Source organism: Danio rerio, chromosome 20 (genome assembly GCF_052040795.2).
Source record: "Danio rerio strain M-AB ecotype USA chromosome 20, GRCz13ab, whole genome shotgun sequence".
Classification (NCBI taxonomy): domain Eukaryota; kingdom Metazoa; phylum Chordata; class Actinopteri; order Cypriniformes; family Danionidae; genus Danio; species Danio rerio.
In genome coordinates this window covers 7,430,441-7,446,835 of record NC_141040.1, presented here as the reverse complement: position 1 = coordinate 7,446,835, position 16,395 = coordinate 7,430,441, and the positions used below count along the sequence as shown (strand labels likewise).

The window sequence follows — 16,395 nt, the reverse complement described above, 5'->3', positions numbered from 1 at the left end:
GAATTGTATCTGCTGCGTAAACATGCCGGATAAATTGGTGGTTCATTCTGCTGTGGCGTCCCCGGATTAAGAAAGGGACTAAGCCGGAAAGAAAATGATTAAATGAATGTTAAGTCGAATGAAGGAAAATTGTATCCATTTCAAATATATATATATATATATATATATATATATATATATATATATATATATATAAATTTATTTTCTTGTCGGCTTAGTCCCTTTATTAATTCAGGGTTGTCACAGCGGAACGAACTGCCAACTTATCCAGCACGTTTTTAGGCAGCGGATTCCCTTCCGTCCGCAACCCATTCCTGGGAAACACATACAAACACACACACACTCATACACTCATACAATACGGACAATTTAGCCTGCCCAATTCACCTGTACCACATGTCTTTGGACTGTGGGGGAAACCAGAGCACCCTGAGGAAACCCACAAGAACGCAGGGAAAACTCCACATAGAAACACCAACTGAGCCGAGGTTCGAACCAGCGACCTAGTGACCTTCTTGCTGTGAGGCGACAGCACTTCCTTCTGCGGAGTGTAGAGTTTACATGTTCTCCCTGCGTTCGGTGGTGGAAAATTGTACTATGGCAGCTGAAAGATACTAGACAGTGAGTGAAATACAAAAGTGATACTAAAAAAAAGTGCTAACTATTTTAAGCACAAAAAATGTGTGTGTGTACTTTTTGTATCTTACTTACTGTCTAGTATCTTCCAGCTGCCATAGTACAATTTTTCACCACAACATTTTCAAAACAATTCTAAGAAGCAGCAGACTAATCCCACCCTCTCTTTCTTGTCAATCAGGTCTATTCCTCATCTTCTTCTGCACTACCAAAAGAGACAAGCTGCAAATCACTGATGACACAGGAACGGGAGGAATACTCCTCAAATCCAACACAGAGGCACCTGGGGAAGAAGTGGTAAGAAAAACATCTCCTTTTACTCACTTACATCAAGCAGAGAAACAACAATAAGATGTTAACCACATTTGGATGGGATGCGTTTGTCCTTTTCAGAAAGATGGAACTCTATTGTTGATCCCTACAGCAGATGTAGTCGACGGTTCTTTTCAGAGCGCTGTTACGGAGAGCAAGAACGTGAATACAGCTCCTGGACGATATGGACAGCAGTTTTTCCAGAGCGGCGGAGTTTACAACACCACCACTCAGGAGTTCGGCACAGATCAGTACTACACATCTGGACGCTACGATAACAAGATATATGGCAACGGCACTCTTCAGAAGTTCTCAAATACTGGTACCCTCGACACGTGGAGAACCAACGGGTGCTACTTGGACAGAGTGAGTTCCTTTTACATTCTGTTTTAATCTGAATAATGAATCAATTAAAGGTGAAGTATGTCGTTTCAAAGGCCCTGTTTACACCTTGCGTTAGAGTGTTCAAAATAGTTCGCATCAAAAATTCTGAAAATTGTAAGAAAATTCTGATACTATTTACTCAAACTCCACTTCCAAAACAATTATCAATTTTCCCAGCAATTATCAAAATATCTTGATTTTGTGTTCAGCAAAAAAGTTTATAACCACATCATTTTGTGGGTGAACTGCCCTTTTAAGGGTGTTTTATGAATTATTCCACTATGAATGGGCTATTGATGTGCTAGGAGACAATAGCCCCTTTCACACATACAGACCGATTCACAAATTCACAAATTGCCGGCAATTTTCCGGAAAGCTTGTATGTGTGAACAGGTCCTTTTTTAAAATACCGGTAAATTCGTTCTGGCTATTTTCCGGAAAGAGAAGTTGTAACATTACCGGCAATTTGCCGGAATGCTGCGCTGTGTGAATGCAGAAGGAAGATTGCCGTAATAAGCGCGTGCACGTCTAGAACAAGCTGACGTGAGACGTCTGCTTTAGCCAATCACAACAGTCAGACGCATTTACGTCCGCGCGGTTTGTGAGAATAAAAGCCTTTGAATATTTTTCCAGACACATTTAGCTGCTAGAAGTTAGTCAGATCACGTTTATATGTTCTTCTTAATGCCAACTGTGTAAATAATCATCGATGAGATGCTTATGATAAGCCGCTGTTTGTTTATCTTCAAGCTTTGCGTGTGCCAGTGAAACAGCCTGTGAGCGCCAGCACACGCACATATTATGAACATCTCGACATGCGAAAGTGATCCTGCGAAAGTTGTTCACAATATTGATCATCCAAAGAGTCTGTAATTTAGTCAAATGTTTACAAATACAAGCGCAGCCGTTTAAAGCTCATTTGTGGTGAATGATGTCAGAATTTACCGGTATTTTGGAATGGATGTGTGAATGCTCTTTTCCGGAAAAATTCTGTAACGTCCTCGCCTATGTGAACAGCGCTTTTTTGAATATACCGGTAAAGTCGTTCCGGAAATTTTCCAGATATTTACCGGTATCACTGTGTGAAAGGGGCTAATGAAAAGCCTTTATATTCGAATCAAAACATTTGTTTTTTTTTTCCATATTTAAAAAAAATAATATCGTGCATATTGTGTCTTTTACGTGGTCAAGTTTGTTCTTTCAAATACAGACACACAGTTTATGCACGCAAATATAAAGTTACACAGTCTCGACACACTGATGCTCCTACAGCGCTGAAAGTTGATGGTTGGACAAGACCCAGCCAATCAGCTTCACGCTTTGTATGGATTATACATATTTCGGTAATAATGGAAGACTAATTATCACAAACAAATGCAGAGCACCCGAACACTGTGCTGTTACATTTCATTCATAAATAAAAAAAAATGTATTAGAGCTGCAGCAAGGGTTTGTCAGCTTAGCAACAACAGACACCACCACACAAACTTGAGCTCAGACTTGTGCTGACGTTGGTGGAGGAAGCACTTTCCATGTGGTTTTAAACGTGATATCTGAACGGCCACTGGAACTGCTGCAAGGTTGTGGCAGGTCAATGTGTCAGTCATTCATTTTGTTGATTAATTCAAGTGGCTGATTTATTGAGAGTCATTTGATTTGTTTAAATCAGTGGCCACCAAACTTGTTCCTGGAGGGCCGGTGTCCTGCAGATTTTAGCTCCAACCCTTATCAAACACACCTGAACAAGCTAATCAAGGTCATACTGGGTATACTTGAAACATCCAGGCAGGTGTGCTGAGGCAAGTTGGAGCTAAACCCTGCAGGGACACCGGCCCTCCAGGATCGAGATTGGTGACCCCTGGTTTAAATATTTAGATTCATTTATCAATGAACACCACTGTTGACTAGAGTTGTAAATTTCTCAGTTCAGCTTGAAATAAGTATATTTTTATAAACTGATTTTCATTAAAGGGATATTTTATTCACCGTAAAATAAAAATACTGTCATCATTTCCTCACATTCCACTTCTGTTGAACAGAAAATTTCCGGAAAATTACCCTAAATTTTCCAAAAAGGGATCATATGTGAACAGGCCCTTTTTGAAAATACCGTTAAATTAGTTCCAGCAATTTTCCGTAAAGAGAAGTCGTAACATTTATCGGTAATTTGCTGGAATGCTGCTCTGTGTGAACGCAGAGGGAAAATAGCCCGATAGAGTGTTTTGAGCGTGTTGACATGAGACATCTTCAGCCAATTAGAACATTCAGATGCGTTCACATCCACACCGTTTAAGAAATAAAAGCCTTTGAATATTTTTTTCAGATACATTTAGCTGCTAGACAAATCCAAGTGCAGAGGTTTAGATGTCATTTCGTTTAATAATTTCAGAATTTATCTGTATTTTGCAATGGATGCGTGAACGGTCTTTACCAGAAAAAAATCTGTAAATTACTTGCCTGTGGTAACAGCATTTTAAAAAAATTTTCAGTAAAGTCAATCCATAAGTTTTCCAGATTTTACCGCTATCACTGCACAAAAGGGGCTATTGATTTCCAAAATACTTCTTTTCCTACTATTGATGTTTTTGGCTACAGGTTTCCAACATTCTTCAAAATATATTCTCTGCTGTTTAACAGTAGAGAAAAATCATAAAAGTTTGTAGGCATTTGAAGGTATATGATGAATAGTTTTACATTTCTGGCTAAATTCAACTTAGACTGGCATTTCAGCACAGAAAAGGTCACCAATTTTGTGTTTAAAAGTGTGAGAAACCTGACAATTCATTTTGTCAAAACAATCAATAAACTATATGTCAATGTGTAAGTCTACTTCATCATTAAAAATAATGTGAATGATGACATTAACATTAATACCTGTGCCTGTGTTTCATTTTTTAGAAATGAGAATATACATAAACATTCATGTAAATTATAAACCGACTAGCAAAATAATGTAATCTACTATTTCCACTGAAGTCCTTTTAGGAATTTTGCTAAATATATATTTATTTTCTGTCAGAAACTGGCTTATTTCGGAGAGCAGGAGGACGGGCGGTACGCAGACGACCTGCTGAAGAACTATGGGAATGAAGGGGTTGGATCTTCTGCAGGATCAGTGGGATGTTGTAGCATCTTGGGTGAACAGGAGTCCATGGAGTTTTTGAATACTCTCGGCCCCAAATTCAGACCACTGGCTGACATCTGCTACACCACAAACAAAACCGGAAAGTAAAGCAAGACTGACTGAGATGAGAGAGTACTGTATGATGTTTGCCCGGTCAAAGCACATTGCAAAAAAAAATGCATTCCTAATCAGTGTTTTTGTTTTGTTCTCCTGTAAAAAAAAAATCCTTAAAATTTGTTTAAATACCTGAAATTACTTAAGAAGTTGAAAGAGAGTTTTCTCAATATTATTATTTAAATTACTGATTACATTTCTTCCAAGGTTTAAAATGAATATTTTGTCATTTAGAGCATCCAAAAGCAAACAAATATGCTGTTTTCTTACATTTATATTTATATTTTTTATAAATTTTTACCATCATTCTACTAAAAGAATCAGTATTTGATAGTTTAATCATGATTTTAGAACAAATCTGTTATTTTAATTAACATTTTATATAAAATATAAATAAATAAATAAATAAATAAATAAATAAATGAATGAATAAATAAAAGCTCTAATTGAAAACCTATTTCATTTAAATTATGGATGAAATGTTATAAAACGGTTCTAACCTTAAACCTGCACAACCCAGTAAATTCAGAGAAGCAGAGAATTATCAAGTGGTCTATTAATAATTTCCATATAGCTGTAAATATAAATATAAATATAAATATTATTAGATGATTCTAAAATTGCTTACAAATAAATGCTAAAAAAAAAAACTATCTGTTAAAAACATCTCCAGATGTTTGTTTCTCCAAATGTTGAGGGTGTTTAAACAAGACAAGAGTATGGATTTAAAATATTCCTTTTACAGTTCATGTCTTTCCTGCTGGATTAGGAGTGTCTGTGTGTGTGTTAACTTTTGTAAGTGAAGTTTTTTTGAGTGTGTGAATGATGCAGATAAGCTCTTCTAGGATTGTTTGCTCAGCTTTTCCAAGCCTTTTTTCTCACAGAGCTTGGGAAAACAGTTCAAACGTTAGAATAAAGAAGAGACATTTTTTCTCCCCCTAGTCATCTGCAATTGCGTTTTCAGCCGCGTGAAGTATTAACCGAGTCTGCATTTACAAGACCATCATGAAGTTTGCTCGTGGTTATTTTCCTGGGCTCTTCAGCTGCAATAGCACTGACATCACCTTTGTACACTGAACTCTGTTTGGACACTGTTTGGCCATAATGTATTACTGGAGTTTTGTTTTTGTGTTATTTTCATACAACCTTCAGCAGTAGTTGTTTAGTGATTAGATTTTTTTAATTTCAATGAACAGAAACCAAATATTTTATATGCAAGTCACTTTATAAATTTAAATGAAGATGGTGGTGAACGGTGAAATAGTTGGTAAATTGGGAATAAACTACACATAGTACTTTTTGTTTAGTTCACTTTTCACTTTGTTCTGGCAGCACATTGTATTGTTTTGTATTTGTGGTAAATATCATCAGATATTTAGAGGGTTGTTTTGATGTTAGACTTGTTAAAGGGATGATCTTTGTAAATATTTGAATAAAGTTGATTACACACCTTGTATTTTTTTTAATGCTTCTAACAAAGCTTCATCTGTAGCAGGATACACTCGAAAAAATGAAATTTCTGGCTTCTTATTCAAACTACTTACTTAAAATAAGTTAAAGCAAAACAATTCTGGAGATTGTTTTGGGAAACCTAATTGTTTTATGATCAATCTACTTAAATTAGTTATGTTAACTTAATGGATTTGTGTTGGGAAACATTAATGAATTGTGTGCAAATCTGCTTTTTTTAGTGTGTACCGTATAATGTGAAAAAAAACTTTTTAAAATGAGTTGAAACAGCATAATTGTTAAGTTTTTTGGGACAATTTATTTGTTTTAAGCTCAATCCACTCTAATTTGTAAAAACATTTAAGTGTGTTGGGACAACATGAAGGAATTGTGTGAAACAACATTTTTTACCGAACAAAAGCAGAATAAATATAGAAATTACAACTGCAAAAGAAATGGTTTGAAATTAAATAACAGGAAAGAGTTTTGTTGGTGCAACATGAAGGAATTAAGTTAACTTGTTAGTTTATACAAATTTAAGTGGGTTGAACATATAAGACAATTATGTTGTCCCCCGAAAAAATCAAAAACTGTGTTGTTTCAATCATTCATTCATTCATTTTCTGTCGCTTTTCCGGGGCCGGGTCGCATGGGCAGTAGTCTTAGGAGAAAACCCCAGACTTCCCTCTCCCCAGACACTTCCTCCAGCTCCTCCGTGGGGATCCCGAGGCGTTCACAGGCCAGCCGGGAGACATAGTCCCGACCCAGGACACACTGGAGGGACTATGTATCCCGGCTGGCCTGTGAACGCCTCGGGATCCCCCCAAAAGAAAAAAAATAATTTCCGATCAATTTAATTAGGTAGTTTGAACAAACAGCAAATGTAATTTTTTGAGTGTTTCAAAATTGCTAATGTAATCAAAGCAGCATAATAAAACAATATCATTCATAAACAACAACAAAAAAATAGATTTATTATTTTTATTAGAACTGTGAGTGAAATTATCTTGCAATTGTGATATATAATTTCAAAATAGCATTAAATTCTGTAATAACTCTAAAAGAAATATTACTATTTTTCCAAGTACTGGGTTACAGCTGGAAGGGTGTAAAAACATATGCTGGATAAGTTGGCGGTTTATTCCACTGTGGCAACCCCTGATGAATAAAGGGACTGAGTTAAAGGAAAATGAATGAATAAATAAAAAAATAAAATAAAATCAGTAATATATATTTTTAAGTTAGAACTGTGAGGTAAATACCCATATGAGAATCAGAATTGTCAGATTGAAACGTTTCTAAATATTTTTTTGTTCTGTCTTGAAAATAGGGTTCAAATTTGAGTAAAGCTAATTGTCACTATATATCAAGTGTCATGATCACCAGCAATCTCTAACCACCAGAGGTGGCTTCATACATGCACTTCACCCAAACACACACGCTTCCTCGTTTAGACTGATTACACTCGCACCACCTGAGGATTGTCAAGACTGATTACACACACTATTTAAGCAGCACACACACGCAATCTTATTGCCGAGTCTTGTCCATCTGTATAGTGACATTACAACGTGTATTGTGTGTAGTGGGCGAAGTGCATGTATAAAGCTGTAGTCCATTTACAAGCAGATTTGTACGGAACCCCGGAAGGGAAGTAGTGGAGGAGAAAAAAATTGGCTGAGTGAAAAAAAAAAATATGGGTGAAAGAAAAAAATGGGTGGGAGGAAAATATATATTTCTAAGTTTTTGCAATCTCTCGCAAAGATGTTTTGCATTCCCTCGCAAAGTTTTGCGTTCTCTCGCTAAACTGTTTCTCCACAAACACTTCCTGTTCACTTCACTCATGGTAACCCTCCCGTTTTTGCCGAAATTCTCCCATATTTTACCATTCTATCCCACTTTCTTTACATTAAATCTGTGCGTCGATCGTCGCCTTTCACTTTGCAACCTCTGAACCAGCGAATGAATGTGTAAGCGCTGACTGACAGACGCGCTTCGTACAATAAACTGATCCCAGATCTGCGTCTGTACGCGCCATTTAAAGGGACACTTCTGTTATCAAACAAGTGCGCAGCAAATGAATCTCAAGTTTTGTTTAGTTTGATAACAGTGGTGTCTCTGTAAGAATATTGCACAGATCAATAATTGAAAGCATTCCATTACTGTAGAAACTGTTTGTGCTCATGTTAGAGAAAAAAAGCTGTTTACAATAAAACATGCAGGACGGAGATGTTTACATATTATTCAGTGTATTTGTCAGTTTAAACACACCCGCTCCTCTTTGCTCCTCTGTAAATGGCGCGTACAGATGCTGATCTGGGATCAATTTATTGAACGGAGCGAGTCTGTCAGTCAGCGCTTATACATGCATTCACTGGTTCAGAGGTAGCATATGAAAGGCGACGATCAACGCACAGTAATTTAAAGAAAGTGGGATAGAATGGTAAAATACGGGAGAATTTCTGCAAAAACGGGAGGGTTTACATGAGTGAAGTGAACAGGAAGTGTTTGTGGAGAACGCAAAACATCTTTGCGAGAGAACGCAAACTTTGCGAGGGAACGCAAAACATCTTTGCGAGAGAACTCAAAACTTTGCGAGAGAACGCAAAAACCTAGAAATATATATTTTCCTGCCACCCATTTTTTTCTTTCACCCATTTTTTTTTTTTTTTTTTTCACCCAGCCAATTTTTTTCTCCTCCACTACGTCCCTTCCGGGGTTCCGTAGATTTGTAGTTCTATGAGTGTGAATGTTTTCCTGTGACCTCTGGTGGTTAGAGATCGCTGGTGATCATGACATCAAGTTTACTGCATTATGTGGCATTAAAGTTGTATGACTCTCAGAAAGTTACAGTATCTGCTGTAAGAATATAATGATAGTGAGGCAGTGGTGCAGTAGGTAGTGCTGTTGCCTCAAAGCAAGAAGGTTGCTGGGTTGCTGGTTCGATCCTCGGCATTTCTGTGTGGAGTTTGCATGTTCTCCCTGCATTCGCGTGGGTTTCCTCCGGGTGCTCCGGTTACCTTACAGTCCAAAGACATGTGGTACTGGTGAATTGGGTTGGCTAAATTGTCCGTAGTGTATGAGTGTGTGTGAATGGGTGTTGGTGGATGTTTCCCAGGAATGGGTTGTGGCTGGAAGGGCATCCGCTGTGTTAAAAAATGTGCTGGATAAGTTGGCGGTTCATTCCACTGTGGCAACCCCGGATTAATAAAGGGACTAAGCCGACAAGAAAAATGAATGAATGAAAGAATGTAATGTAATTACAACATGGCGTGAACGAAGCTACCGAATGAGCGTCCCAACAAAGAAATTAGGAGTGAGAAACTGGATTTCTTTTACACCTCGAGTAGCTGATTTGAGAATGTGTTAGTGAGAAAACATGTTTCATACATCATGTGATTGTCCGTCTATTTTCAGAATTCTGTTGAGCGTATCTAGGTAAGAAAAACATTGTAGAATCACACTGTCAAAGGTACAGTGAGAGTACAATTTTGTTCCTAGAGGGAACAAAATATATAATTGTACCTTTAAAGGTCCCAAATTGGTCCTTATAGTATAATTTTGTACCCAAATGGGCTATAAAGATACAAACGTCCAGATTTAGGTTTGAAATTGACATTTTTGTACCTTTTATAGCACATTTGGGTACAAAATTGTACTGTAAAGGACCAATTTGGCACATTTAAAGATAAAATAATATATTTTGTTTCCCTATAGGAACAAAACTGTACCCTCAGCTCATGATAAATTCAAGACACCATATAACACTAATTTAAATGTATTAATACTAAACATTAAAACATCTGCAACAAATGCGTTTACACATTGTTAAGTGTAAACACATGATTTACGTGTTAACACGTTTTTTTAAACTAATCTCATTTTTTAAAAAACTATCATTTAATAATTTCTCCAACCTGCTCATCACAATAATTTTTTTGCAGTCAATAATCTGTAGCAGATATTTTGTATTATGAGAGGTTGGCCTCTGGGTAGCTTGCTGGGGTCAGGGACCCCTTAGGTGGAGGGCAAGGGGGCCCTAAGGAGCATAGACTGCAAGTCCAGGGAGAGAGTTTGTCCCCTGGGTAGCATGCTGGGATAGAGTGCTGGGGTATTCCATAAAGTTTTCCACTTTTAACATACATTTAGATAAATAAATAAACAAATAAATAAATCCAATATCTTTTTTTTGTGTCTACCAAATTAAATAACCTGTAAATATTAATGCAAAATTTCTTGTTACTCTGAATACAGAACATTTCCTTTAAAAAAAATAATAAAATAACATAATACCAAAATACAAGCAATAACTGTAAATATATATATATATATATATATATATATATATATATATATATATATATATTACAGAACATGTCTGTGAAAAAATACAGACAGTAAAATAGCGTTTATTTTTTACAGTGTAGGCAATGACATACAAAAAAGGAAGAGTAGAGGGAACATTGTAGATGAAAAATCCCCACAATGATCTCCATAATGAGCAGATGAATCACTGTTTACTCCTACAACATTTATTTTTACATTACCAGAAAGCTTAAGAAGAAACTAAACAGTTCCTCTTTCAGTGTCCCAGTCTTAAAATTGACACTCAAGGTCAAGTTCGCAAGCATTTCTTCACCTAGTGTTTAAACATTTTCCAAAATGATTTCCCTGAGAGTTTGTGGAATGTTCTTATTATCATGTGCTTCGGACAAGGTCATAACCAGACCTTGTGCATTAACATATCTAATGTAATGTGACAAGATGGCCCTATGTTATCACTTATCATACATCTTTAAACGGAAGGATTTACAAACACTATGTTTTCAGTAATAATGCAATCATCATTCAGAATAAGGAGTTCATTTAGCTGAGGTTTCACCATACCGGTTGCTGAATAGTGTTTTACGAAATAATCACTTCATATTTACATGAAACTTCAAGCAGACCCTGAGATAATTTCATAAAATAATTGCTCTGTTCATCTCACAGAGGTTTAGCAGGGAACATTAGGATCTGTTTAGGCTTCTGCTATTTAGATAAAATAAGATCTGGTATTTAAAATGGGTCAACGACAGCTATTAATTGTGTGTGCTGATAAATAGGATTAACAGTCTCTGTTAATCTGTTCTCTTACAAATAAATTTATAATCTACAAGCCTGAGCTGTTTATTAATAATTTGAAAATGTGTATAAAAATACTGAAAATCTTTAAATAAATAAACAATAAATTATACGACAAGTAGCCTAACAGATTATGATGGAATTTTTACAACCCTCTTAGTCATTTTGACGTGTGTGTGTGTGTGTGTGTGTGTGTGTGTGTGTGTGTGTGTGTGTGTGTGTGTGCGTGCACCTTTTGAAAGAAGTGTGTTTATCCACAAGGCTCTGTACAATATCATCTTCAATGGCATGTTTATTGCTCCTCTGTGACCTGATCTGAGTCACACATACACACAAATAAGATAATTTGAAGATTGTGGGGAATCATATTTTTATTATTTAATTAATTTTTTTAGTAAATAATTTGTTTTAGACCTCTCAAGTAAGGCTGATATAGTTCATGGGCACAGATTAACAGTGGAGTGTCTAATTTTAATCAGTGTTCTGAAACAAACAGATGTACATTACACGATTAACAATATTTAAACCATTCTTCTTCACATAATACCTCATGAACTACAGCACAGGCTTTAAAAATCCTGTTAGGATAACTTGAAATAGCTAGCATGACCATGAAACTAAAAGAATTATATCTTTTATTTAATTTTTGTTCCCGAAATTATGATCCAAGTTTCTGAGAAATGTGAAAGTATGTTTTGACAGTTCTTAAGGCTCCTATAAATGAGACCAAATTATAATAATACAAATTCAACACCCTTTAAGTATATATATATATATATATATATATATATATATATATATATATATATATATATATATATATATATATATTAGAGGTGTGAACCTATACTGGTCTCACGGTTCGGTTACGATTATCATGCCATCAATTCGGTTCAATTCGATATCTCGGTGCATCACAGTGCATTGACGATGCTTTCCATATATAGTGTTATATTTTAGGGGGGAGGCTATAACATGCTGTCTGTATAAACACGCAGACACACAGCAACACACTGTCTCTCATTCAAACACATTCACAAACATAGACAGCATCAAACAAACAAACACACACATGCACACACACACACAAACAAACACACTTAAGCCCTTGCAACAGGGAGAGCTCGCGCTGAGCGGAGCAGAAAAACGAAAAAAATAAGCACTTTTCCGACGGTCCCTTACAGAGAGCTCCTCTCAGCGCGAGCTCTGCCGGCTAAAGTAAATGCAGACTGCGAGGGCTTAAACGGAGCACTACTCGTAATGTCGAGCAAAAAAAAGAAAGACAGCTGTGAAACATAACCAGCTTTGTCTTTCTGTAGGAAACACACTTTAGATCTTTTTAGGGTAAGTGTTTTTTGAGTTATTGCCGTCTATAACTGAATGTGTGTCAGGAAAATCGAAAACAAAACTAACTGAAGCGCGCTCATTTCTGGCGCCCCACTGGATATACAGCGCCCTAAGCATTTGCCTATGGTGCTCATTGAGTGTTGTAAATAACGGCGCTCACCTCCCTCGCGACAGAGCGCATAGGAGATAAATGACGTCACGACATAATAACCGGTTATGGTTATTACTGAATCGATACCGAATTGTCCGCGTCTGCATCGCGGTGCACCGAAGAAACAATAAATTTTGACACCCCTAATATATATATATATATATATTTGTTCATTTCAATTGACATCAGGTCAGAACAGTTGTACTTCCCGAACATTACCACTCGCTTCGAATGTCATCACTTGATTGTATGGGCGATATCAGTGGTTATCAGCTGATAGATATGGGCCAGTAGGGCCCTTCATCCATCCACATGGTTAATCAGCTATACTAATAGAGAAGACTCCAGATTCAGATTTGTTTTTACATTACTGTGATGGTTGGGTTTAGGGTTGGGGTAGACATTAATAAAATACATTTAATGGGAAATTCAATAAATAATATAAATAATTCTTGTGGTTCATCAGCTATACTAATAGACCCTTTTCACATTTCCGGGTTTCTCAGTAGCAGAAGTCGTCTTAGTTGGAAAAACTTAGAGCACAGTGAATGGGAGAATACAACAAATAATTGTTTTACGATCATATTTGCTCAAATAATAAAGGAAAAACTTCACAATTATGTTGTAAAGACTTTCAGAAAAAGGAAAAAAATATGTGTAAGATTGATGACAGCAGCCAGAGGAGAGAATAACGTCAAATTTACTGTGCTGTTCCCATAGACTCTCAGAAATAAAAATCACTTGAGTCACTGGAGTGGTACCTGTTCAAAAGGTACACATTTGTACTTAAAGGGTCCATATTGTCACCTTAGAAGTATTGACCTTATTCTCCGCAGACGAGTAGGCGCTGCCATTTGAATCTTTTTGGCCTGAGACTTCCGGTCTCATTCACTTCCATTCATTTTTACACATTAAAAACTGCTCGTTTCCCTGTTTGATGTTGCAAACTGATATTTCCTTGTTATATTATTCTACTTGGTCTGTATAGTCATGCAAACATTTGTTTGTAGAGCAAGTAGTTTGACCGTTTTTTGCCGTTTATTATTCCTTGTCATTTCTCCCATAGGCGACTGAAACGGAAGTTCTAAGACAATCGCAAAAACAGGCGCACTTCCGCATTTTGGAGTAAGGTCAATATATTAGTACCTACAAATTTTAAGAGGAACACTTTTGTACTTTTTAGATACTAATATGTACCCTTGGGGTATTAATATAGACCTTTTAGGTACAAATATGTACCCTTTGAAAAGGAACCACCCCAGTGACAGCTGTCGTACCTGTATTTCTGAGAGTGTGCATTAGAAATGCCTCGCATAAGCTGTAATTTGTTTTTTGTATTTTGAAGCAAAGATAATTTAATAAATTCATAAATACTAATAAATGTGCATACGTTAAAAAAAATCTAAATATTGAAAACTTCTTAAGGATTTAAAATGCTGATGACCGTTAATGCATCATAACAGGCTTGTGAAATGTGTCCATAGTAAAGACTCCAGACCCAGATCTGTTATTACGTTACTCTAAGGGTTGGGTTTAGGCTTGGGATTAGGGTTGGGGTTGGGGTAGATGTTAATAAAATACAATTAATGGGAAATTTTATAAGTAATATAAATAATTCTTGTAAACTTTGGCCGCAGCGCTATGTGATCTATAGCTGATTAACCATGTGGATAGATGATAACAGCCTTCTGAGACTACTAGTAGGCACAGAAGGCCCCTGCCTATCAGCTGATAACCACTGATAAAGCCCATTCAATCAAGTGATACCATTCAAATCAGGTGACATTACACCAACATAAAATAAAATACAAAAAAAAAAAACCCATAGATGACTGCTTGTATAATCTTAAAAATGTATTTTTCAAAATCACATACAATAAAAATTGTAACTTTTTTTTTTTATAATTTTTTAGGGATTTTTCACCTTTATTACTACAGGACAGTAGATAATTCAGACGGGAAAGCATTGGGAGTAGAAAGAGGGGAAGGATCTGCATAAAACCTCGAGCTGGGAATCGAACTCGGGTCGCCGTGAGCACATCGGTGCTATATGTCAGCGCACAATATATCACTAGGCTATAGGCACCGACGATTGTAACATTTTTACTTTTTGTTTGTTTTTTTTTGTACTGTATAGATTGCATTGTTTATTACAACATTTATCTCTATCTTCCTCCTCGCTTCATATAATGTTCACATCTGAGATATTTCATGAGGGTTTTTTTATATACAGGGTATCTGCGGGGTCTTAAAAAGTCTTAAGTTTCAAAAATAAAACTGTTTTCAAAAAGTCCTAAACTCACTGAAATATTTGGTTGTAGGTCTTAAATCATTTTAAACAGGTCTTACTTTTCATATATGTTCATGTAAAGCTGTGTCATGACTGTGTTTGTCCACCAGATACCACTGTAGTTCGCCAGCAACCCCCAGCGGACTACAGTGACTTTAGAACTACATTTCCATACATTTTTTCGCACACACACCCGGTCTGTCATCTACACTGATTTACAACCACAGCTGTCTCCATTCTCCGTTGATTACCTGGACTATTTATTCAACCATTCCACCTCTGTTTGTTACTGCGTCGTTTGTCTTTCTTGTCTCCGTGATTCCAGTAAGTCTAATATTTCGAGTTGTGATTCCTGAGCCTTGTCTCTGATTTATGTTTCTTGTTTTGTTGTTTATTTGTACTTTGCTCTTTGGACACCTTATTTTTTGTTTGATGCACACTGTAAATAAATCTGCACTTGGATCCGCACCTTTTTGTTTCCGTTTCAATTCGTAATGTGACAAGCTGTCCAATCGGGTGGACACTAGGGATGTAACGGTATTGTAAATACCGTCATACCGCAATATTAATTTTTTTTCGATATTAACGAAGTCGCATGACTCGGTAAAACTATAGGTCTTCTGAGAAAATTTGCTCAGGCGAATGAAGCGAACGGGAGATAGCGAAAACTACAATTGCCATCAGCCCATGCTTGACCATCATCCCTTGCGGTCTGTTGTCGCTACAGATCCAGTAATGCGGAAATGGAGTGTGCTGCTAGAAGCGGGGATGAAAAGAGCTGGAAAACTCTAAAGCAGGTCGCACACCAGAAGCGGCGAGCGCCATGTATTTTAGAATTCTAAACATAGGTTTCTATCAGGATACACACACCGGCGCCGCAAGTCGGCGGCTGTCGGCGGCGCCCGGCGACGGCTCAGGACGCAGTTCATTTTTCAGCCGCGCCACAGAGCGCCATCTGATTAGTTTCATGTTAAATATCATTCGAATGTGCGCGTCTGGTGTTTGATACTTATAAACTGTCATGTACATCTGAAAACGGAGGCGGGGCTGCAGACATTCGCCTCTCTGATTGGGGCTTTTCCTGAATATTAAGTAGCCTAACACGCACAGTTCAGTCCTGCATAATCTCCGTGTAAGTTCAGACTTCGCAAGTTTGATCAAGGCTGCAGTCTCTTCTTCTCAGTTTGATACGGAAAAGCAGATTATACCGAGGACACGGGTAAATCTTCAAAGGGAACAGTGTACTTTATAACTTCATTCACATCACCCTGGCTTCGTTGTTTCACTTTCTCAACAATAAAATGTAAACATGATTTAAGGAACTGCCTATTTTCATTTTAATATTAGCAACTTAGACAGCAGACATGTTGAGGCGTCGTGCTGCATAAGATGAGCGTCATCTTCACTGTGTGGATATTTATAACAAAACGGAGCCGATAAAAACACTGCCTCCTTTCAATTTCA

At 36.9% G+C, this 16,395-nt stretch overlaps 2 protein-coding genes across 4 annotated transcripts in view; one reads left to right on the top strand and one right to left on the bottom strand.

The window, feature by feature from the left end:
* dsc2l (desmocollin 2 like) overlaps positions 1-16,395 on the top strand; it is a 1,349,056-nt gene that overhangs the window by 23,392 nt on the left and 1,309,269 nt on the right. Inside the window, 3 exon segments of one of the 3 annotated variants that reach the window (NM_001287083.1) lie at positions 818-933; positions 1,030-1,314; positions 4,352-5,035. The exons of the other annotated variants lie outside the window; for them this stretch is intronic. Of the exon segments in view, the coding sequence (NP_001274012.1) occupies positions 818-933; positions 1,030-1,314; positions 4,352-4,564 (614 nt within the window). The 3' untranslated portion in view covers positions 4,565-5,035. 3 annotated transcript variants of the gene reach the window in all.
* The window catches only part of tns3.2 (tensin 3, tandem duplicate 2), an 817,627-nt gene that overhangs the window by 75,855 nt on the left and 725,377 nt on the right, over positions 1-16,395 (bottom strand). The gene's annotated exons all lie outside the window — the stretch shown is intronic.